We start from the raw sequence: 15,627 nt of genomic DNA on the forward strand, positions 1-15,627 counted from the left end.
CCCTGGGTCTCATTGTGAGGCTGCATCATGTTTTACTCAATCACTTTGATAATTCTTGCATGTTTTGGGCTGTTTATTTTTATTGTTGTTGTATTTAAATAATATTACAGTGGATTCCGTGCACATGTCTTCTGAGTGCCTAATTACTTGCCTGGCGTGTCCCCCTAAAGTAGAGCCTAGCTGTAGCTCACACACCTCACAAAGAGCTGCATCTCTCTGGCCTGATTGCTCTCCAGAAATTTACCAACTAACATTTCTACCAAAACTCCTTAGAACTGAGTGTTATTATGTTACTTTCTTTCTCTCTTTTTTTTTTGCTGAGGAAGATCATCCCTGAGCTAACATCTATGCCAATCTTCCTCTATTTTGTACGTGGGATGCTGCCACAGCATGGCTTGATGAGCAGTGTGTAGATTCATGCCTGGGCCGCTGAAGTGGAGTGTGTGAACTTAACCACTATGCCACTGGGCCATTCTCTGTTATATTCTTTCATAATCAGAAGAACAAATTACACGATAGTGGGAAAAATCATATAGGAAAATAAGATTGTCTATGCAAAAAACATTAAATTACCTAGCTTGTAGGGGAGAGTTTTTTTTAAGGCAAATTGCTAGATGCTACACTGCTTTCTTACTGCTAATGATGTAAAATAAACATTTCTCCTTAAATGTCTGAAATGTTACCTTAATCTCCGTCTGTCTGAATGAGTGGCGAGGTGTGGGCTGGCGTTTCCGGGCAGAGGGAGGGCAAGGACACGGGGATGCACAGGCAGAGCCAGCACCAAGCTGCTCCACTTCCCTGCTCTGCTCGGGTGCACACTGCCCTGCCCTTATGTTCCTTCTGCCCAGAATCAGCTTAAAATGGCTCGTTTCACGATTGTGGACGGCAAGACGGGGAAGGGAGTCAGCTTTAAAGACGTCGCAGGGATGCACGAAGCCAAACTGGAAGTCAAGGAGTTTGTGGATTATCTGAAGGTGAGCACGTGCTGAGCAGGAGGTGGCCAGGACGCTCTCCTGAGGGAAGAGCCACACAGTCAGACGTTGTGTCCTGAGCAGGAGCTCCCCGAGCGCAGGTGGGGGGGCCAGGTGCATCCTGCACACGCTGGGGCCTGTTGAACAGCAAGCAGGTGAAATGCGTGGTTGTTAACCAGCGAAGGGCGGTAGTGCAAGAGAGGTCACACCTGAGCCAGCTGGTCGCTGCCAGAGCCCTCTGCGTCTCCCAGAACCGCCTGAACCGTAGCTGATTCATGACAATACATGAGCTGACCTTCACGTGAGGCCTTTCTTGAAAATTCTCTCGGAAACACCTGTGGTTAGTGTCGCATTATCTGCTGCTTTTCTAGAGCCCAGAGCGCTTCCTTCAGCTCGGTGCCAAAGTCCCAAAGGGTGCGCTGTTGCTCGGACCCCCCGGCTGTGGGAAGACACTGCTGGCCAAGGCGGTGGCCACAGAGGCCCAGGTGCCCTTCTTGGCGATGGCCGGCCCGGAGTTCGTGGAGGTCATTGGAGGTAGGTGTTGCCTGGGGGGCTGCAGACAGGCTCACCTGACCATTTGTCCAGAATGGCTCTCCTTTCACACGTCCTTCCTCAGGTTGCTGAACTGACGAGGAAGTGGGCGGAATAGAGAAGGAAGAATGAAACCTGTATTACAGGAAATGTCGTATTTATGTAGAGAATTGGGTGGTGATGTTCTTTGAAGCCACTTCCACTTATGGCCTGGGGACTCCGGGAGATTGAGCGTCCACCAGGGTGACCTCTTCTGGGATGGGGTGCCTGGCTTTGTTTGCACGAGAGGACACTTGCTGAGATTTTGTCACCTTTAGTGGGCAGCTCTGGCCCCTGGCACAAACATAGGGTTCATCTCCCGTCACCTGTCTGCTTCCTGGCCCTCTGTGTCCCATCAGGCCTCGGCGCTGCCCGCGTGCGGAGCCTCTTCAAGGAAGCCCGCTCCCGTGCCCCCTGCATTGTGTATATTGATGAGATTGATGCCGTGGGCAAGAAGCGCTCCACCACCATGTCCGGCTTCTCCAACACGGAGGAGGAGCAGACGCTCAACCAGCTTCTGGTGGAAATGGATGGTGAGTGCCCACGTCCCCAGCCGCTCTTGTGCGGGAGGGTTTCCTCCGTCTTTCAGAACAGTCGTTTTCTAGGGTCACGCTGCTTATGTTTATTGTTCCAGAACCTTACACTAATGCTCATAGGCATTTTATTTTCCTCCAGTCACTGGTCTATATTGTTTCTCCACCACGCCACCTGCCAGAGGTGAGGGTGATGTCAGCACAGAGAGAGCTGTTCTGTAGCAGGTAAGAACCAGAAACAAGGCCAGTTTAAGGAGTAGTCAGCATCTTGCTGCTTTCAAGAAAGACAGCTTTTAATTTTAAAAAGTCAAGATGATAGTGAAAAAGAAAAAGGAAAAAAACTGGGAATATAGGTGGCAGGTCAGGTTGTGATGGCAAGTTCCAGCCTGGAGGAGCCAGCTGATTGTGCTGTTGTGCGTCTCTGTGACGCCTGGTTGGCTGAGGTTGGATGGAGCAGGACATCTGTGGAACGCAGCTGAGGCCTCTGGTGCCCTGAGGAGGTGCTGTGTTTGCTGCCCTTGAACATGACCTCAGGCTGGCTTGCTTTCTTTTTCTTTTTAATGGAGATGACCCAGTAAAGGTGACATGGAATTGTGTTTCTTCTGAGTTAACCTTTGTAAGATCCTCTTTTTTTGGTGAGGAAGATTGTCCCTGAGCCAACACCCCTGCCCATCCTCTTCCACTTTACATGTGGGACGCCACCGCAGCCTGGTTCGATGAGCAGTGTGCAGGTCTGCGCCCTGGATTTGAACCTGCGAACCCTGGGTTGCCAAAGCAGAGGGTGTGAACCTGACCACTATGCCATTGGGTTGGCTCCTTCTTTTTTTTTTGGTGTAGATATGTAATGTATGTTATTTATTTATTTATCTATTTATTTATTTAAAGATTGGCCCTGCGCTAGTGTCTGTGCCTATCTTTTTTGTTTTTTTCTTCTTCTCCCCAAAGCCCCCCAGTACATGTTGTATATTATAGTTGTAGGTCCTTCTGGCTGTGCAGTATAGGATGCTGCCTCAGCATGGCTTGATGAGCCATGCTAGGTCTGTGCCCAGGATCTGAACTGGCAAAACCTTGGGCCGCCGAAGTGGAGTGCGTGAACTTAACCACTTGGCCACAGGGCTGGCCCCTGTATGTTTGTTTGTTTATTTATTTTTTGAGGAAGATTAGCCCTGAGCTAACTACTGCCAATCCTCCTCTTTTTGCTGAGGAAGACTGGCCCTGAGCTAACATCCATGCCCATCTGCCTCTGCTTTATACGTGGGACGCCTACCACAGCATGGCTTTTGCCAAGCGGTGCCATGTCTGCACTGGGATCGGAACCGGTGAACCCCGGGCCATCGAGAAGCAGAACGTGCCAACTTAACTACTGCACTACTGGGCCGGCCCCTGTATGTTTATTTTTATTGTGGTAAAATATACATAACATAAAATTTACCATTTTTACTATTTTTAAATATACAGTTCAGTGGCATTAAGTACATTCACATTGTTGTGCAACCATCACCACCATCCCTCTCCAGAACTTTGTCATCTTCCCAAACTGAAACTCTGTCCCCATTAAACACTGACTCCCCATCCCCTTCCACAGCCCCTGGTGCCCACCGTCCTAGTTTCTGTCTCTGTGAATCTGACTCCTCTTGGTCTCTCATATAAGTGGAGTCATCCAATGTTTGTCCTGCTGTATCTGTTTTATCTCACTCAGCATAATGTCCTCAGTGTTCATCCATGTTGTAGCATGGGTCGGAACTTCCTTCCTTTTGAAGGCTGAATAATGTTCCATTGTGTGGATGGACCACATGTTGTTTATCCATTCATCAGTTGATGGACACTTTTGGCTACTGTGAATAAGGCTGCTGAGAACATGGGCATACAAATGTCTCTTCGAGACCCTGCTGTGTAAGATCTGTTTTTAACTTTTCTTTAAGCAGAATTCTACTTCTATATTAGATATTGTAGATGATGGAGACACTTTTTTCTCAAAGTATTTTTGGTTCTAAGAGAGCTTTTATTTGTGTATTTATTATCCTTTTTAAAGTGTTTGTACCGTTTGACCAGCATATGGATAGTAGAGTTTGACTGTGAGTGAGACTAAAGGCAAAACTTTCTTTTAACCTCTCGTTTTAAAATAATTTCAGACTTACAAAAATGTTGCAAAAGCAGTCAGCGCATTCCTTTATATCTTCCTCCAAGCTTCCCAGAGGCCCACATGGACATGACCAGGATGCGAGCGTCCACGTGGGTGGCCTCTCATCCCACAGACGTGCCTTTTTTAGTCCAGGATGCAGTCCAGCCTCACACATTGCGTTTAGTTATCCTGTCTCCTTGGTGTCCTCCAGCTGGCACTGTTCCTGCGTCTTTGTCTTTCTGATACTTCTGTGAAGGGATGTCCCTACCATGAGGCTGTGCTGTTCCTCAGAGTCAGGTAGAGCTGTGCGTTTTTGGCAGGAAGATCCCAGCAGTCTCGCTGCCCCTCACCACACACGGCGTTGACGCACCTTGTCCCTGTGCGGGACATGGACTGAGCTGCAGGCGCGTGGCGAGGCCTCTCTTCACGCGCTCTCACGCAGGTCAGGTGGGCTGCTGCACTGGAGGCTTCTGTAGGCTCGGAAAGCTCGCGTTTTAAAATCGGAGCATCATTCCTCAGAGCTGAGGGAAGGGCTGACTCGCATCATGAGAAGAGTGGTTACATCTGGAGCTGCCCCTGCAGATCCTGCGTCCCGTCTCTCCCTCGTCCAGTCAGCCGTCAACATTTGCTCAGGGACTACTTATGGCAGCAACAGTCAGGGTCTGAAGGGCCACCTTCCACATGAAGAGCAAACTTTCCTGGCAAGGACGTTTCTGAAGAACTCAGTGCCTTTGGACACATGAATGGAGTGGGGCTCAGATTCTGACATGTAGCTGTCAAGAGACACCCTCAGAGGTGGGGACTCTCCAAGTGCACTCTCTAGGCCAGGTCCCAGGGACCCACTGGGATTCTATACCCCTCCTCTGGGGGCGTGTGTGCTCCCTCCACCGAGTGCTCTGGCTGTGATGAGCTGGATCTGCTTTTCAAGCTGTGTACTATTTTATAGTTGAAAAAGCTATCCTCTGAAGTCTCCAACTTCTAAGAAACCACATCGCATTGCTTCTCTTTTGAATGGCTTTACATGATCTCTTAGTGGCGTGTTGCCTTCACTGTGGCTTTGGTCATTGCTTCCAGAGGTCGTTTTGGAGTCTCAAAGAAATCTGGAACTCCCCTTGGGTTCTGGCTGCAGGGTCTCGTGACCATTGAGGATTGGGTAGGTGGACGGCCATGATGGGCCGGCTGCGTTCTGTCCGGCAGCTGTGACCCTGCGCCATGCATTTGAGGAGTCTCTGCTCAGAAGTGCCAGATTGTGATGATAGCTTCTGGTCATCTCTTTAAAAGAAAGAATAACCTTTGTGATGTTGAGAGTACAAAGGGAGAACATCTTTTGAAAGTCATCAGATGACTAGTTGGCTGTCCAGACTAGATGCCTGCTCAAGTTCCACCGCTCTGGCAGGTATGGCGATGTTTACATTTGTCCTTTGGCTCCTGCAGATGCCCGTCCATGTGCTGGGCCTCAGGCATGCTCATGGACTTGTGGAAGGACCCTGTGGAGTTCACGCTGGTCCTTCTTTTCTGAGCTGGGTTTTCTGATGTGTAAAATGAGGTTAAAGTGCATGACCTCATCTGTGATTCTGTGACCTATTTGTGAGGGGACTCAACGGGGAGGCTCCCACATAGCTCTCTCAACTGAGCACTCGAGGCCATGAGAAGTAGCACATCTCTTTCTGCTTATCTTGCCTTCTGCACTTGAAGACAGAGAGCACCTTTTTGGGCAGACTTGAGCCCACCAGGAAGCATTTACCAAATGGCATCTTCCTCTGAGCTGGTCCTCTCTACACTGCCGTGAAAGGAGCTGCTTCCGCCCCAGGATTTGCTCTCGCCCAAGAATCCCTGACTGAAGCCCTCTTGTTGGGCTGGGCCAGCAGCTAACAAGTCCCTCTGTGCGCAGACACAGCCGAGCATTCTCAGCCCTCCAGATTTGTCTGAGGAGTCTTTGTCACTCGTTGGGGAAGAGCAGTGTCTATTCATTGAAGTACAGAGCATGGAGCAGATGCTGTGCCCGTCGTGGGAAAAGCTTACCGAGGAAGAGAAATCCCCGGCTCATAGGCCAGGCAGGGGCGGCCCTGCAGGACCACCAGACCACATGGGAGGGCACCTGCCTCGGAGAGCTCTGGGTTCGGCCTAGCCGAGTTGCCTGTTGACAGTCACCTTTTTACAGTTTGATCGGCAGAAAGGGCTTTGCACTTCAATGTCTCCGTCAGAGCTATTGTGTTAGAAAGAATATCGGAGACATGAGCTCTCATTCCACAGGGAGCCATTAGAAACCCCAGCTATGGTTCACGTGGCTGCTTCTGTTTTAAATCTGCGACCCATTTTTAGTTGGTTTTTGTGTAGGTGTGAGGTTTAGGTTGTCCTTCACCTTCTTGCCTGTGGATGTCCAACTGCTCCAGCAGCGTGTCTTGGAAACACTGTGCTTCCTCTGGATGGCTCATGCTCCTTTGTCAGAGCTTAGCTGGGCATATTTGGCAGAATCCGTTTCTGGGCTCTTTGGTCTGCTGGGGGTCTGCGAGTCTGTCTGACCACCATAACACACGGCCTCCGTCACGTAGTGGCATGTAAGTCTTGGAAGAAGGTTGTGTGATTCCTCCCGCTTTGTCCTTCCTGACCAGCAATGTTATAGCTCCTTCCTTTGCCTTTTCATATAATTTTGAGACTAGGCTTGTCCACATCCACCAAAAAATCTTGCTGAGGTTTTGATTGGAACACACACCTACTAGGATAGCTAGAATAACAAACAGTGGCCACACCAAGTGCTGGGGAGGACCCCAGTCTGTGGGTGGATCTGGACTGGGCCCTCACTGGAATAAAGCAACTGCAGAAATACATCCATGAAGCTGTCGGGGAGATGTGGACCTGACACGTTGCAGTGGGGATGTGAAATGGTGCGACCTCTCTGGGAAACAGTTTGTCAGTTTCTGAAAAAACTAAATGTACACTTACCACATGACCCAGTATTCACACTCCTGGGCGCTTATCCCAAAGAAGTGTTCACACAGAACACCTGTGTGGGAATGCTCATGTATTTGTAATAGCTGAAAATGGGAAACGGCCAGATGTCCTTGAGCAGGTGTGTGAACTGCGGTGTGCGCTCACCTTGGTGGCCCATGCAGCACTGTAAGGAAGCGAACTGTTCTCACACGCGGCTGCTTGGGTGGCTCTCAAGGAATTATGCTCAGTGAAGAAAGCTGACCTCAAAAGTCTACATAATTGTATGATTCGATTTGTATGAGCTTGTTGAAATGACCAAATTCTAGAGATGGAGAACAGATGCCTGTTACCAGGGTTAGAAAGGCAGAGGGGAAGGGCTGTGACTGTAGAGGAGGTCTCGTGGTGGTGGAATCGGTCTCGATTGAGGTGGAGGCTCCGTGAGTCTGCATGTGATCAGATTGCAGAGGACTCAGCACAGAGGAGGGCGTGCCCGTAGGACGGGGGGGCGCCCACTAAGGCCTGTGGGCTGCGTAGCATGTTCTCCTGGTTTGACACTGCACCCTTGCTACTTAACATGCAACTGTGGGAAACTGGGTTGAGGGGACTCTCTCTGCTGTTTTTGCAACTTGCTGTGTATCTATGTCAAAATCCACAGTTTGAAAAACAAAACAAGGGCCCAGCCCCAGGAGGTCTGCACCCTGTGGTCCGTCTGAGCAGCCCCTGGCCCGAGAGGGAGGGAGCCGCTGTCATGGGATTGTGCAGTGCAGTTAAGAACAGCCTGCTGTGAGGTCACAGTGGCTGACACACTCCAAGAGCTTAATTCTGTAATATTTCTTCTAAATTTCACTTTCGTTAAAAGACTTGATGGAGATTTAAAATTTGTCAATGTCAGTTTATTAGGAATTTTTAAGTTAGCGAAGGGTAGATCATGGATCTTTATTTTATGGAACTTTTTAAACATCCACAAAAGCTGAGAGGTGTGTGGTGAGCCCTGTGTCCCAGGCCAGCCTCAGTGCCTGTCAGGAGCTGGCCTGTCCTGGTCCACTACCCTCCCTCTCCGGCCCTCCTGCCCAGTGAGTTATTGTAAAGTAGAGGAAGTGCGGTGACGGAGCGTGAGGAGAGGGCCCCTGCTCCCCAGGTCCCCCGTTAGCATTGGTGAGAAGCAGGTTCCCTCCGGGGATGCTGTGTGGATGTAGAGGATGGCCTAGACAGAGCCTAGGTGTGGTCTGCGGTTCTGCCTCTGGGCTGGTGGGCTGGGGGAAATAAAACAGGCGAATTCTGCCTCTTATGGTGATTTTGGTGGAAGGTTCTCAGGGAAGCATCAATCCTGGGTCAGTTCATGGCTCCTAGTTCAGAATGACGATGTGTGTGTTCCTTTCCCCAGGACCCCAGTGGGAGATCTCTCCCGTCCTGTGTCCTGGAAGAGGACCCTGTGGGGAATGCTATTGTGTTGGGGACCCCTACTTTAACAGCCACGGTCTGTCCCCCCAGGAATGGGCACGACTGACCATGTCATCGTCCTGGCGTCCACCAACCGAGCTGACATTTTGGATAATGCTCTGCTGAGGCCAGGCCGGCTGGACAGACACGTCTTCATTGACCTTCCCACGCTGCAGGTCAGTGTGGCCTGGGGCTGCTGTCCTCGGCCTAGTCGCCTACTGCTGTGCCTTTGGTCTGTCCAGACGTGGGCTCACTGCTCTCCTCTTGGTTTTGCAGCTTGTTTCTGTCACTCATGTTTTTCTCCTCATCCTCGAACGTCTGGGTTGAATGGACTGGTCTGGGTTGAGTTCTGTGGCGCGTTCTTTGGAGAGCCTCAGAGCTCCATCCTGAGCAGTCAAGTACTCAGGTGCTCCCTGGTTTTGGAGCATGAGCTGTGCAGCTTCCCTGAGCTGGTGGAAGCAGGTGGAAGCCCTGGCAACCTCTCAGCCCGCCAGCCTCCCTGTCTCAGGCCTCTGGGGGTTTGGGGCTTCGTGGTGACGCCTGAGGGAGCAGGGACCCAGCGTGCTGTGAGGAGGATCACGTGTGTGGGAGGGACCCAGCATGAGTTGGAAAGGATTTGGAGGGTCGCCCTGGCAATTAGCTAGTTGGTTAATGTCCCGTGGAGTCCCGAGGGGGGAGCAGGGCTGTGGCCCATGGCACACCCCAGTGATCGTTCTGGGGTGATTCTCGACTGCTCCTCCCTAAGAAGCGGAGGAAGGCACTCCCCTGACACCACTCTCGAGGAGGGCTTCCCGTCTTTCCAATACAAACAACATGGATAGCGGGGTCCAGAGCACATGGGATGTACATGAATCATAAGTTCTACAAGAGAGGCCCTTGCTGTGTGTGATGCGCCTTGTCCATTCTGTTTCCCTTTCTTCCTTTTCACTCTTGGAGTGCTGTGTGCAGCTCTAAATTGGTTTCACAAACCATGGGTTGTGACTGACGATGAAGCAACTGATCTAAAAGCCAGTGGCTCCTGAGCAGCTCTTGTCTACGGGGCAGGCGTGTTGGGGGCCTGGAATGTCAGTCAACATGAGCCCCCCCCATGTCCTTTCTTCCTGGCAGGAAAGGCGGGAGATTTTCGAGCAGCACCTGAAGAGCCTGAAGCTGACCCAGGCCAGCAGCTTTTACTCACAGCGCCTGGCAGAGCTGACGCCGGGGTTCAGTGGTACGGGAGCTGGTTCTTGTTGGTCCTGAGGGTCGGCTGGCCTTGCCTGCACACTTGGGCACAGGCCTCCCCCCGTTCCCTCTGTCCCCCCTGCTCAGGGCCCCGCGGTCAACACAGCATGGGTTGGAGTGCTGTTGTGCACACAGAGTGAGCAGCAGATAGAGCTGCACAGCACTTTGCTTTTCCTCCCTGAGGGTGGAGAACCCACAGTGCTGTGTCCCCACACTGGTAGTTTGGCCTTCAGGGCTCCGAATACTGCTGCTTCAGATCCTGTCCAGCACAGACCCTGTGTTCCTGCTCTTCCCCACCAGGTGCTGCCATGCCAGGCCTTGTCACCCCCGGGGCACCACTGCCCTCCCTCATGGTCTCAGGTTTAATTCAGTAGAGACAGACATCACAAATCAGGATTTGGGGCCAGCCCTGATGGCCTGGCAGTTAAGGTTCTGCACACTCTGTTTCAGTGGCCTGGGTTCAGTTCCTGGGCTTGGAACCACACCACTCGTCTCTCAGGAGCCATGCTGTGGTGGTGGCTCACATAGAACTGGAAGGATTTACAGCTAAGATATACAACTATGTACTGGGGCTTTGGGGAGAAAAAAAAGGAAGATTGACAACAGATGTTAGCTCAGAGTGAATCTTTCCCAGCACACACAAAAGAAGAAATCAGGATTTTTTTCCTGTATGGCTCTCATTTTAAAGGGCAATGTAAATAATTCCTTTTATTATGATATAATTTCTTCCCTTTTGATTTTTTTTTAACGTCTTTAACTAGACTCTTTTGGATACTAGGGAGCCTTTAATTTCTTCTCCATCAATGCGTGCATGAAGTATTAGGTGGAATAAAACCCAGGGTGATGTGGTCACACTCAAGTGGTGAGGTGTCTGGAGAGGCAGATGCACGGAAGGAGGTGGGAGTGGCTGTGAGCAGGTGGTTCAGGTCTGTTGTGTGAAATGGCACTTGGCCTCCTGCTCTCGGCCCTCTCCACCTGCACCCCTGCCCTCAAGTCCCCTCATCTGCTTGAGCGCGTGCCCCCCCTCCTCCCAAGCCCTGAGGGAGCAGAGCCAACGCCCCCGGTGTGTTGACAGGTGCTGACATCGCCAACATCTGTAACGAGGCCGCACTGCATGCTGCACGGGAAGGGCACACGGCCGTCCACACCTTCAACTTCGAGTACGCTGTGGAGCGCGTCATCGCTGGTATGAGGACCTGGTTCTCCACAGGGCTCGTTCCCTACATGCTGAGAGGAAGGGGGATGGAGGGAGCCGGGTCAGGCTTAGACGTCGTGTGATGGAAGTGATTAGCAAAGGATTATTGGACAAAATACATAAAGTGTTTCTGTTTTTGAGTCAGGTCTTTACAATGGACTTATTTTTCCTTCATTTAAATACTGCATGTTTGCCTAAGAGCAGACACACTCTTCAAATAGAATATAGAAGGATCTGGCAAACTCACATGTGAGTGGCGCTCACCTGGGGACAGGGACCCAGGTGGTAGACGTCTGGTGATGACCCTGCTCTGATGATGGGGTGGAAATTGCGCGTGGCCAAGGAGACAGCCTGGCATTCTTAGCCTGGGTGATCTGCAGCCCAACTCATTTTCTTGACCTTCTTTCAGGGACTGCCAAAAAAAGCAAGATCCTCTCAAAGGAGGAACAGAAGGTGGTTGCATTTCATGAGTCAGGCCATGCTCTGGTGGGCTGGCTGTTGGAGCACACCGAGGCTGTGATGAAGGTAAGGTCCTGTGGGCCGACCTGACAGGCCCGTGAGCAGAGCTGACCTTGGAAGCACTACATGTCTGTGCTGGGGCGCAGACAAGGTGGGCCTGGGCCAGGGTGGGAGGCGACTGCAGGCTCCGTCATCCTGGGAGGCATAGGGTTGGGGAGGTCTTTCATCTGAACCAGGGGCTCCAGTCATGGGCATGACAGTTTGAGGCCACACTCCCCTGTCTACACAGTCAGTCTTGTCAGCTCTGAAGTGTTTTGATATAATGACTCCTAGGCTTAAAGAGAAGTGAGTTTAGTCTACATTTTTAAAAACACTACTCTTGTAGACAATTGTGAGCTTGATGAAAGTTTATTTGTATCAAATGGTAATATCATAAACACCTCCTCAAAATGTGTAGCTTCATGACCAGGAGATCCTGAGTGACCGCTGAGGACAATGTAAGTATTTGGGATGCGGGTGCCCAGTCTTTAAAGCTGAGGGTGTGGGTTGTGACCTGCTGGAGCCCGGAGCAGAGCACATGGGGGCCTGTGCATCCAGTTTGGTTCCACCAAGCTGTGAGGGACCTGCACTGCACTTCCTGAGCTTCCAAAAATGGGACCATGTAGCAGTTGCCGGCCTGCTGTGTTGCTGTTTAAATGTCTGTTAATTTTCTTTTCAGAGGTGTTAGTTGTAGCAAAGTAGATTGTTAGTCTGGTGGTGTTTGATGATGTCCTACCGATCAGGCTGGTTCCTTTTATATGCTCATCTGAGGGCTGGAAGTCTAGTGTCTTGTGACAAAGATGATCATATGCAGCAGTCACTGAGGTGACCAGGGCCAGGCCCAGAGTGAGGCAGGCGGGACAGCTACCAAGGGTGTGACATTTATGGGACACTCAAAAATTCAGTAATGAAGGTAAATATTTTAAAGATTTTATTTTTCCTTTTTCTCCTCAAAGTTCTCTGGTACATAGTTGTATATGTTTAGTTGTGGGTCCTTTTAGCTGTGGCGTGTGGGACGCCGCCTCAGCATGGCCTGACGAACTGTGCCATGTCCATGCCCAGGATCCGAACCAGCGAAACCCTGGGCCACTGAAGTGGAGTGCGTGAACTTAACCACTTGGCCACGGGGCCAGCCCCTAAGATAAATATTTTAATATGCAGTATCTCAAAAAAAAATTAATGCAGAAAAATCCACAATTAAGTAAATATCATAATTAACAATTTCCCATTCTCAGAATTTTCACTTCATTTGATGGCTAAAAGTCAGATAAACTAGTTGTAATGAGAAACCCCTCCAAGGCTCAGTACTCTGCTGGGGACAGATTGTGAAGTTCCTGTCACTGATCTGGTCCTTATTTATAGCCTTTTCAATTGTAATTGACTTTAGTGCTAGTTTTAGGTTGTCTGCCCTTCAGATTCTGCGGTGCTGTAACCCTCAGAAACAGTGCCTGCTGCAGCACAGCTCCTGCTGCCCCGAGGCCCCCTCCCTGTCGCTCCTGCAGCAGGTCTCATCCCGCTGGAGTGGTGGCCCCGTGGGTACACCTGGTGTTGGGCTGGGGGCAAAGGCAAGGAGAGTCCCCACTCCCCTTTTGTATCCTCAAGCCAGCGTGTCTGTGGTTTGGCGCAGGGCGCTCATGCAGGTCGGTGGCCTGCAGTGGAGGCGGTGATGGAGGAGCAGTGCAGATAGCCCAGGGTGGGGGGTAAGGGGAGGAGTTTGTCCCTGACCTCTTGGTTGACCTCACCTAAGTGGCCCTGTCTCCGCTGTTCTTTACTTCATATATATGTAGTAATGTGCGAGGAAGACACCGCACAGTGTGTGAGCCTCCTTCAGTGATAGGATCATGCTTTCCTGTGAAAACGGGGACAGTACAGAATTGCTTCACTGCTTTGAAGCCCTCCAGTTAGAGATCTTACGTTGCCCCACCTTTGTCTTTGACGCCTGCATCCTGCCTGCTAACTCGGGCCGCCTGACATCCTGCAGGTGTCCATTGCGCCGCGGACAAATGCTGCACTGGGCTTTGCTCAGATGCTCCCAAGAGACCAGCACCTGTTCACCAAGGAGCAGCTGTTTGAACGGATGTGCATGGCCCTGGGCGGCCGCGCGTCAGAGAACATCTCCTTCAACAAGGTCACTTCTGGTGAGGAGCCGGCCGGGTGGGACTGAGGGTCTCAGAGTGCCTTCACACCCGTTATCATGTGGGGTGAATGCTGGGGCGTCTGAACAGGGGGATGCACGTGTGCTTGTGAGTTTTATTAAGTGTCTTTAAAAGACGAGCTATATGAGGCCAGCCCGGTGGCACAGTGGTTAAGTTTGCATGTTCCACTTCGGTGGCCCAGGGTCGCCAGTTCAGATCCGGGTGCAGACATGGGACTGCTTGGCAAGCCATGCTGTGGTAGGCGTCCCAAATAAAGTAGAGGAAGATGGGCATGGATGTCAGCTCAGGGCCAGTCTTCCTCAGCAAAAAGAGGAGGATTGGCAGCAGATGTTAGCTCAGGTTTAATCTTCCTCAAAAAGGAAAAAAAAAAAAAAGATGAGCTATGGAAAGGAGATTTGGAACTAAGCAAGGCTTTTTAAATAATTTGATACAAAAACACATACATGTGCAAAAAACACATACATGTGCAGACTGTAAATGCGTTTAATTGGTTAATTGTTGGCAATGGCTACATAAAACTGTATAAAATCCAAGCAGCTTCCCTGTTCTGAAGCTGTTGCCTCAGTCGACTGTGCAGAGAGGAGGCGGAGGACACTCCTGGCTTGTCCCAGTGACTCTGGGGCTCTGTGCTGGTGCGCGCCCCGTGCAGACCTGGGTTTGTGTCGGAGAACTGCTGGGGAAGTGAATCCGAGCACGCATCCTGAGGAGCTGCTGCTTAAACAAAAGAGCATTTTTAAAAGTTTCTTTTAAGGAACAGTAAAAGAGTTTGTTGTCCCCCGGGTGCTCTGCTTGCTGTCAGGCCCAGGCGTGTGCCAGTGGGGCACCAGGGTGCCCTGGCCTGGCACTACTGGAAAGAAACGTTTTTTCTTGAACCCACGTTCCAGGGGCGCAGGACGACCTGAGGAAGGTCACCCGCATCGCCTACTCCATGGTGAGGCAGTTTGGGATGGCACCGAGCATCGGGCCCGTCTCCTTCCCCGAGGCACAGGAGGGCCTCACGGGCATCGGACGGCGCCCCTTCAGCCAGGGCCTCCAGCAGATGATGGACCACGTGAGTCTGCATGGCCCTCGCTGCTGTACCTCTGCCCAGCGTCGGCTGCGTCCTGCGCTGCAGTGAGGTTAGGAGACAGGTCTTGTGCTGGTGCCCTCTGCCACGTGAGGCCCCCACTGCGCTGAGCTGAGAGCTGTCATGTGGCCCCCACATCGTGGGTGTTCTTCCTGGCCTCTGTTGCAGCTCTGACCTGCCAAGTTTTTGTTCTTGGATGAGGACCCGTGTGGCTCCTGATGAAACTGTAGATTATGTGGAACTGGGACAAATATCAAATAAATGCACTGAATGATAGAGCCAGTGTCCCGTGGTCCCTGTAGGGATGTACTGCATTGCCCACGTGAGACTGGACCAGGGCAGGGGTCCCCATCCTGGGGCAGCTCCACTCGGCCTGGTGCACAAGCAGCTCTGGGCATAGAGGACAGAAGCGGGCTCCCTGGCCTCCAGGAGCTGGCAGGGTGTCTCTGGGTGTGAATGGGTGGCAGGCAGGCATTCCCAGGGGAGAGGCTAGGGGCAGGAAACTATTGGCAGCTGGGCTCTCCTGTTCATCCTAAGAGACGAGAGGCTGTGTTCTGAACCTGCATTTCTTCCATGTACTTTGGTGCAGAGCCAGGCCATAGATGACACTGGGAACATTAGTCAGCTGTCCTTGCTCCTTACAGATCTGTTCTCTTTGATTGGCAGGAAGCAAAACTGCTGGTGGCTAAGGCCTACAGGCACACCGAGAAGGTGCTGCAGGACAACCTGGACAAGCTGCAGGCGGTGAGACCTCTGAGCCCCCGCCTGCCCCCCAGAAGTTGGGGAGGGCCCTGACTGTCACTGCACTGTGCCGGCACGGCTGGCTGCCTGCCCTCTCGTGGACTGTTGTCCACAGACCTGGAGCAAGCAGGATAACCGATGTGTGTTCCATTCAGTTCAGCTGAAATGAACATTTTCCATACC

At 51.5% G+C, this 15,627-nt stretch overlaps 1 protein-coding gene across 4 annotated transcripts in view; it reads left to right on the forward strand.

Moving 5' to 3' along the window:
- Window positions 1-15,627, forward strand: part of SPG7 (SPG7 matrix AAA peptidase subunit, paraplegin) — a 33,141-nt gene that overhangs the window by 15,203 nt on the left and 2,311 nt on the right. For 2 of the 4 annotated variants that reach the window (XM_046682678.1, XM_046682680.1), the window contains 10 exons: window positions 849-974; window positions 1,343-1,505; window positions 1,901-2,074; window positions 8,619-8,743; window positions 9,675-9,777; window positions 10,864-10,974; window positions 11,393-11,508; window positions 13,463-13,619; window positions 14,522-14,688; window positions 15,370-15,447. In XM_046682678.1, the coding sequence (XP_046538634.1) occupies window positions 849-974; window positions 1,343-1,505; window positions 1,901-2,074; window positions 8,619-8,743; window positions 9,675-9,777; window positions 10,864-10,974; window positions 11,393-11,508; window positions 13,463-13,619; window positions 14,522-14,688; window positions 15,370-15,447 (1,320 nt within the window). Of the gene's footprint in view, window positions 1-848; window positions 975-1,342; window positions 1,506-1,900; window positions 2,075-8,618; window positions 8,744-9,674; window positions 9,778-10,863; window positions 10,975-11,392; window positions 11,509-13,462; window positions 13,620-14,521; window positions 14,756-15,369; window positions 15,448-15,627 lie in introns of all 4 variants that reach the window. The other 2 variants (XR_006891587.1, XM_046682681.1) reach the window with 2 other exon arrangements.

This window comes from Equus quagga, chromosome 13 (assembly GCF_021613505.1).
Source record: "Equus quagga isolate Etosha38 chromosome 13, UCLA_HA_Equagga_1.0, whole genome shotgun sequence".
Classification (NCBI taxonomy): Eukaryota; Metazoa; Chordata; class Mammalia; order Perissodactyla; family Equidae; genus Equus; species Equus quagga.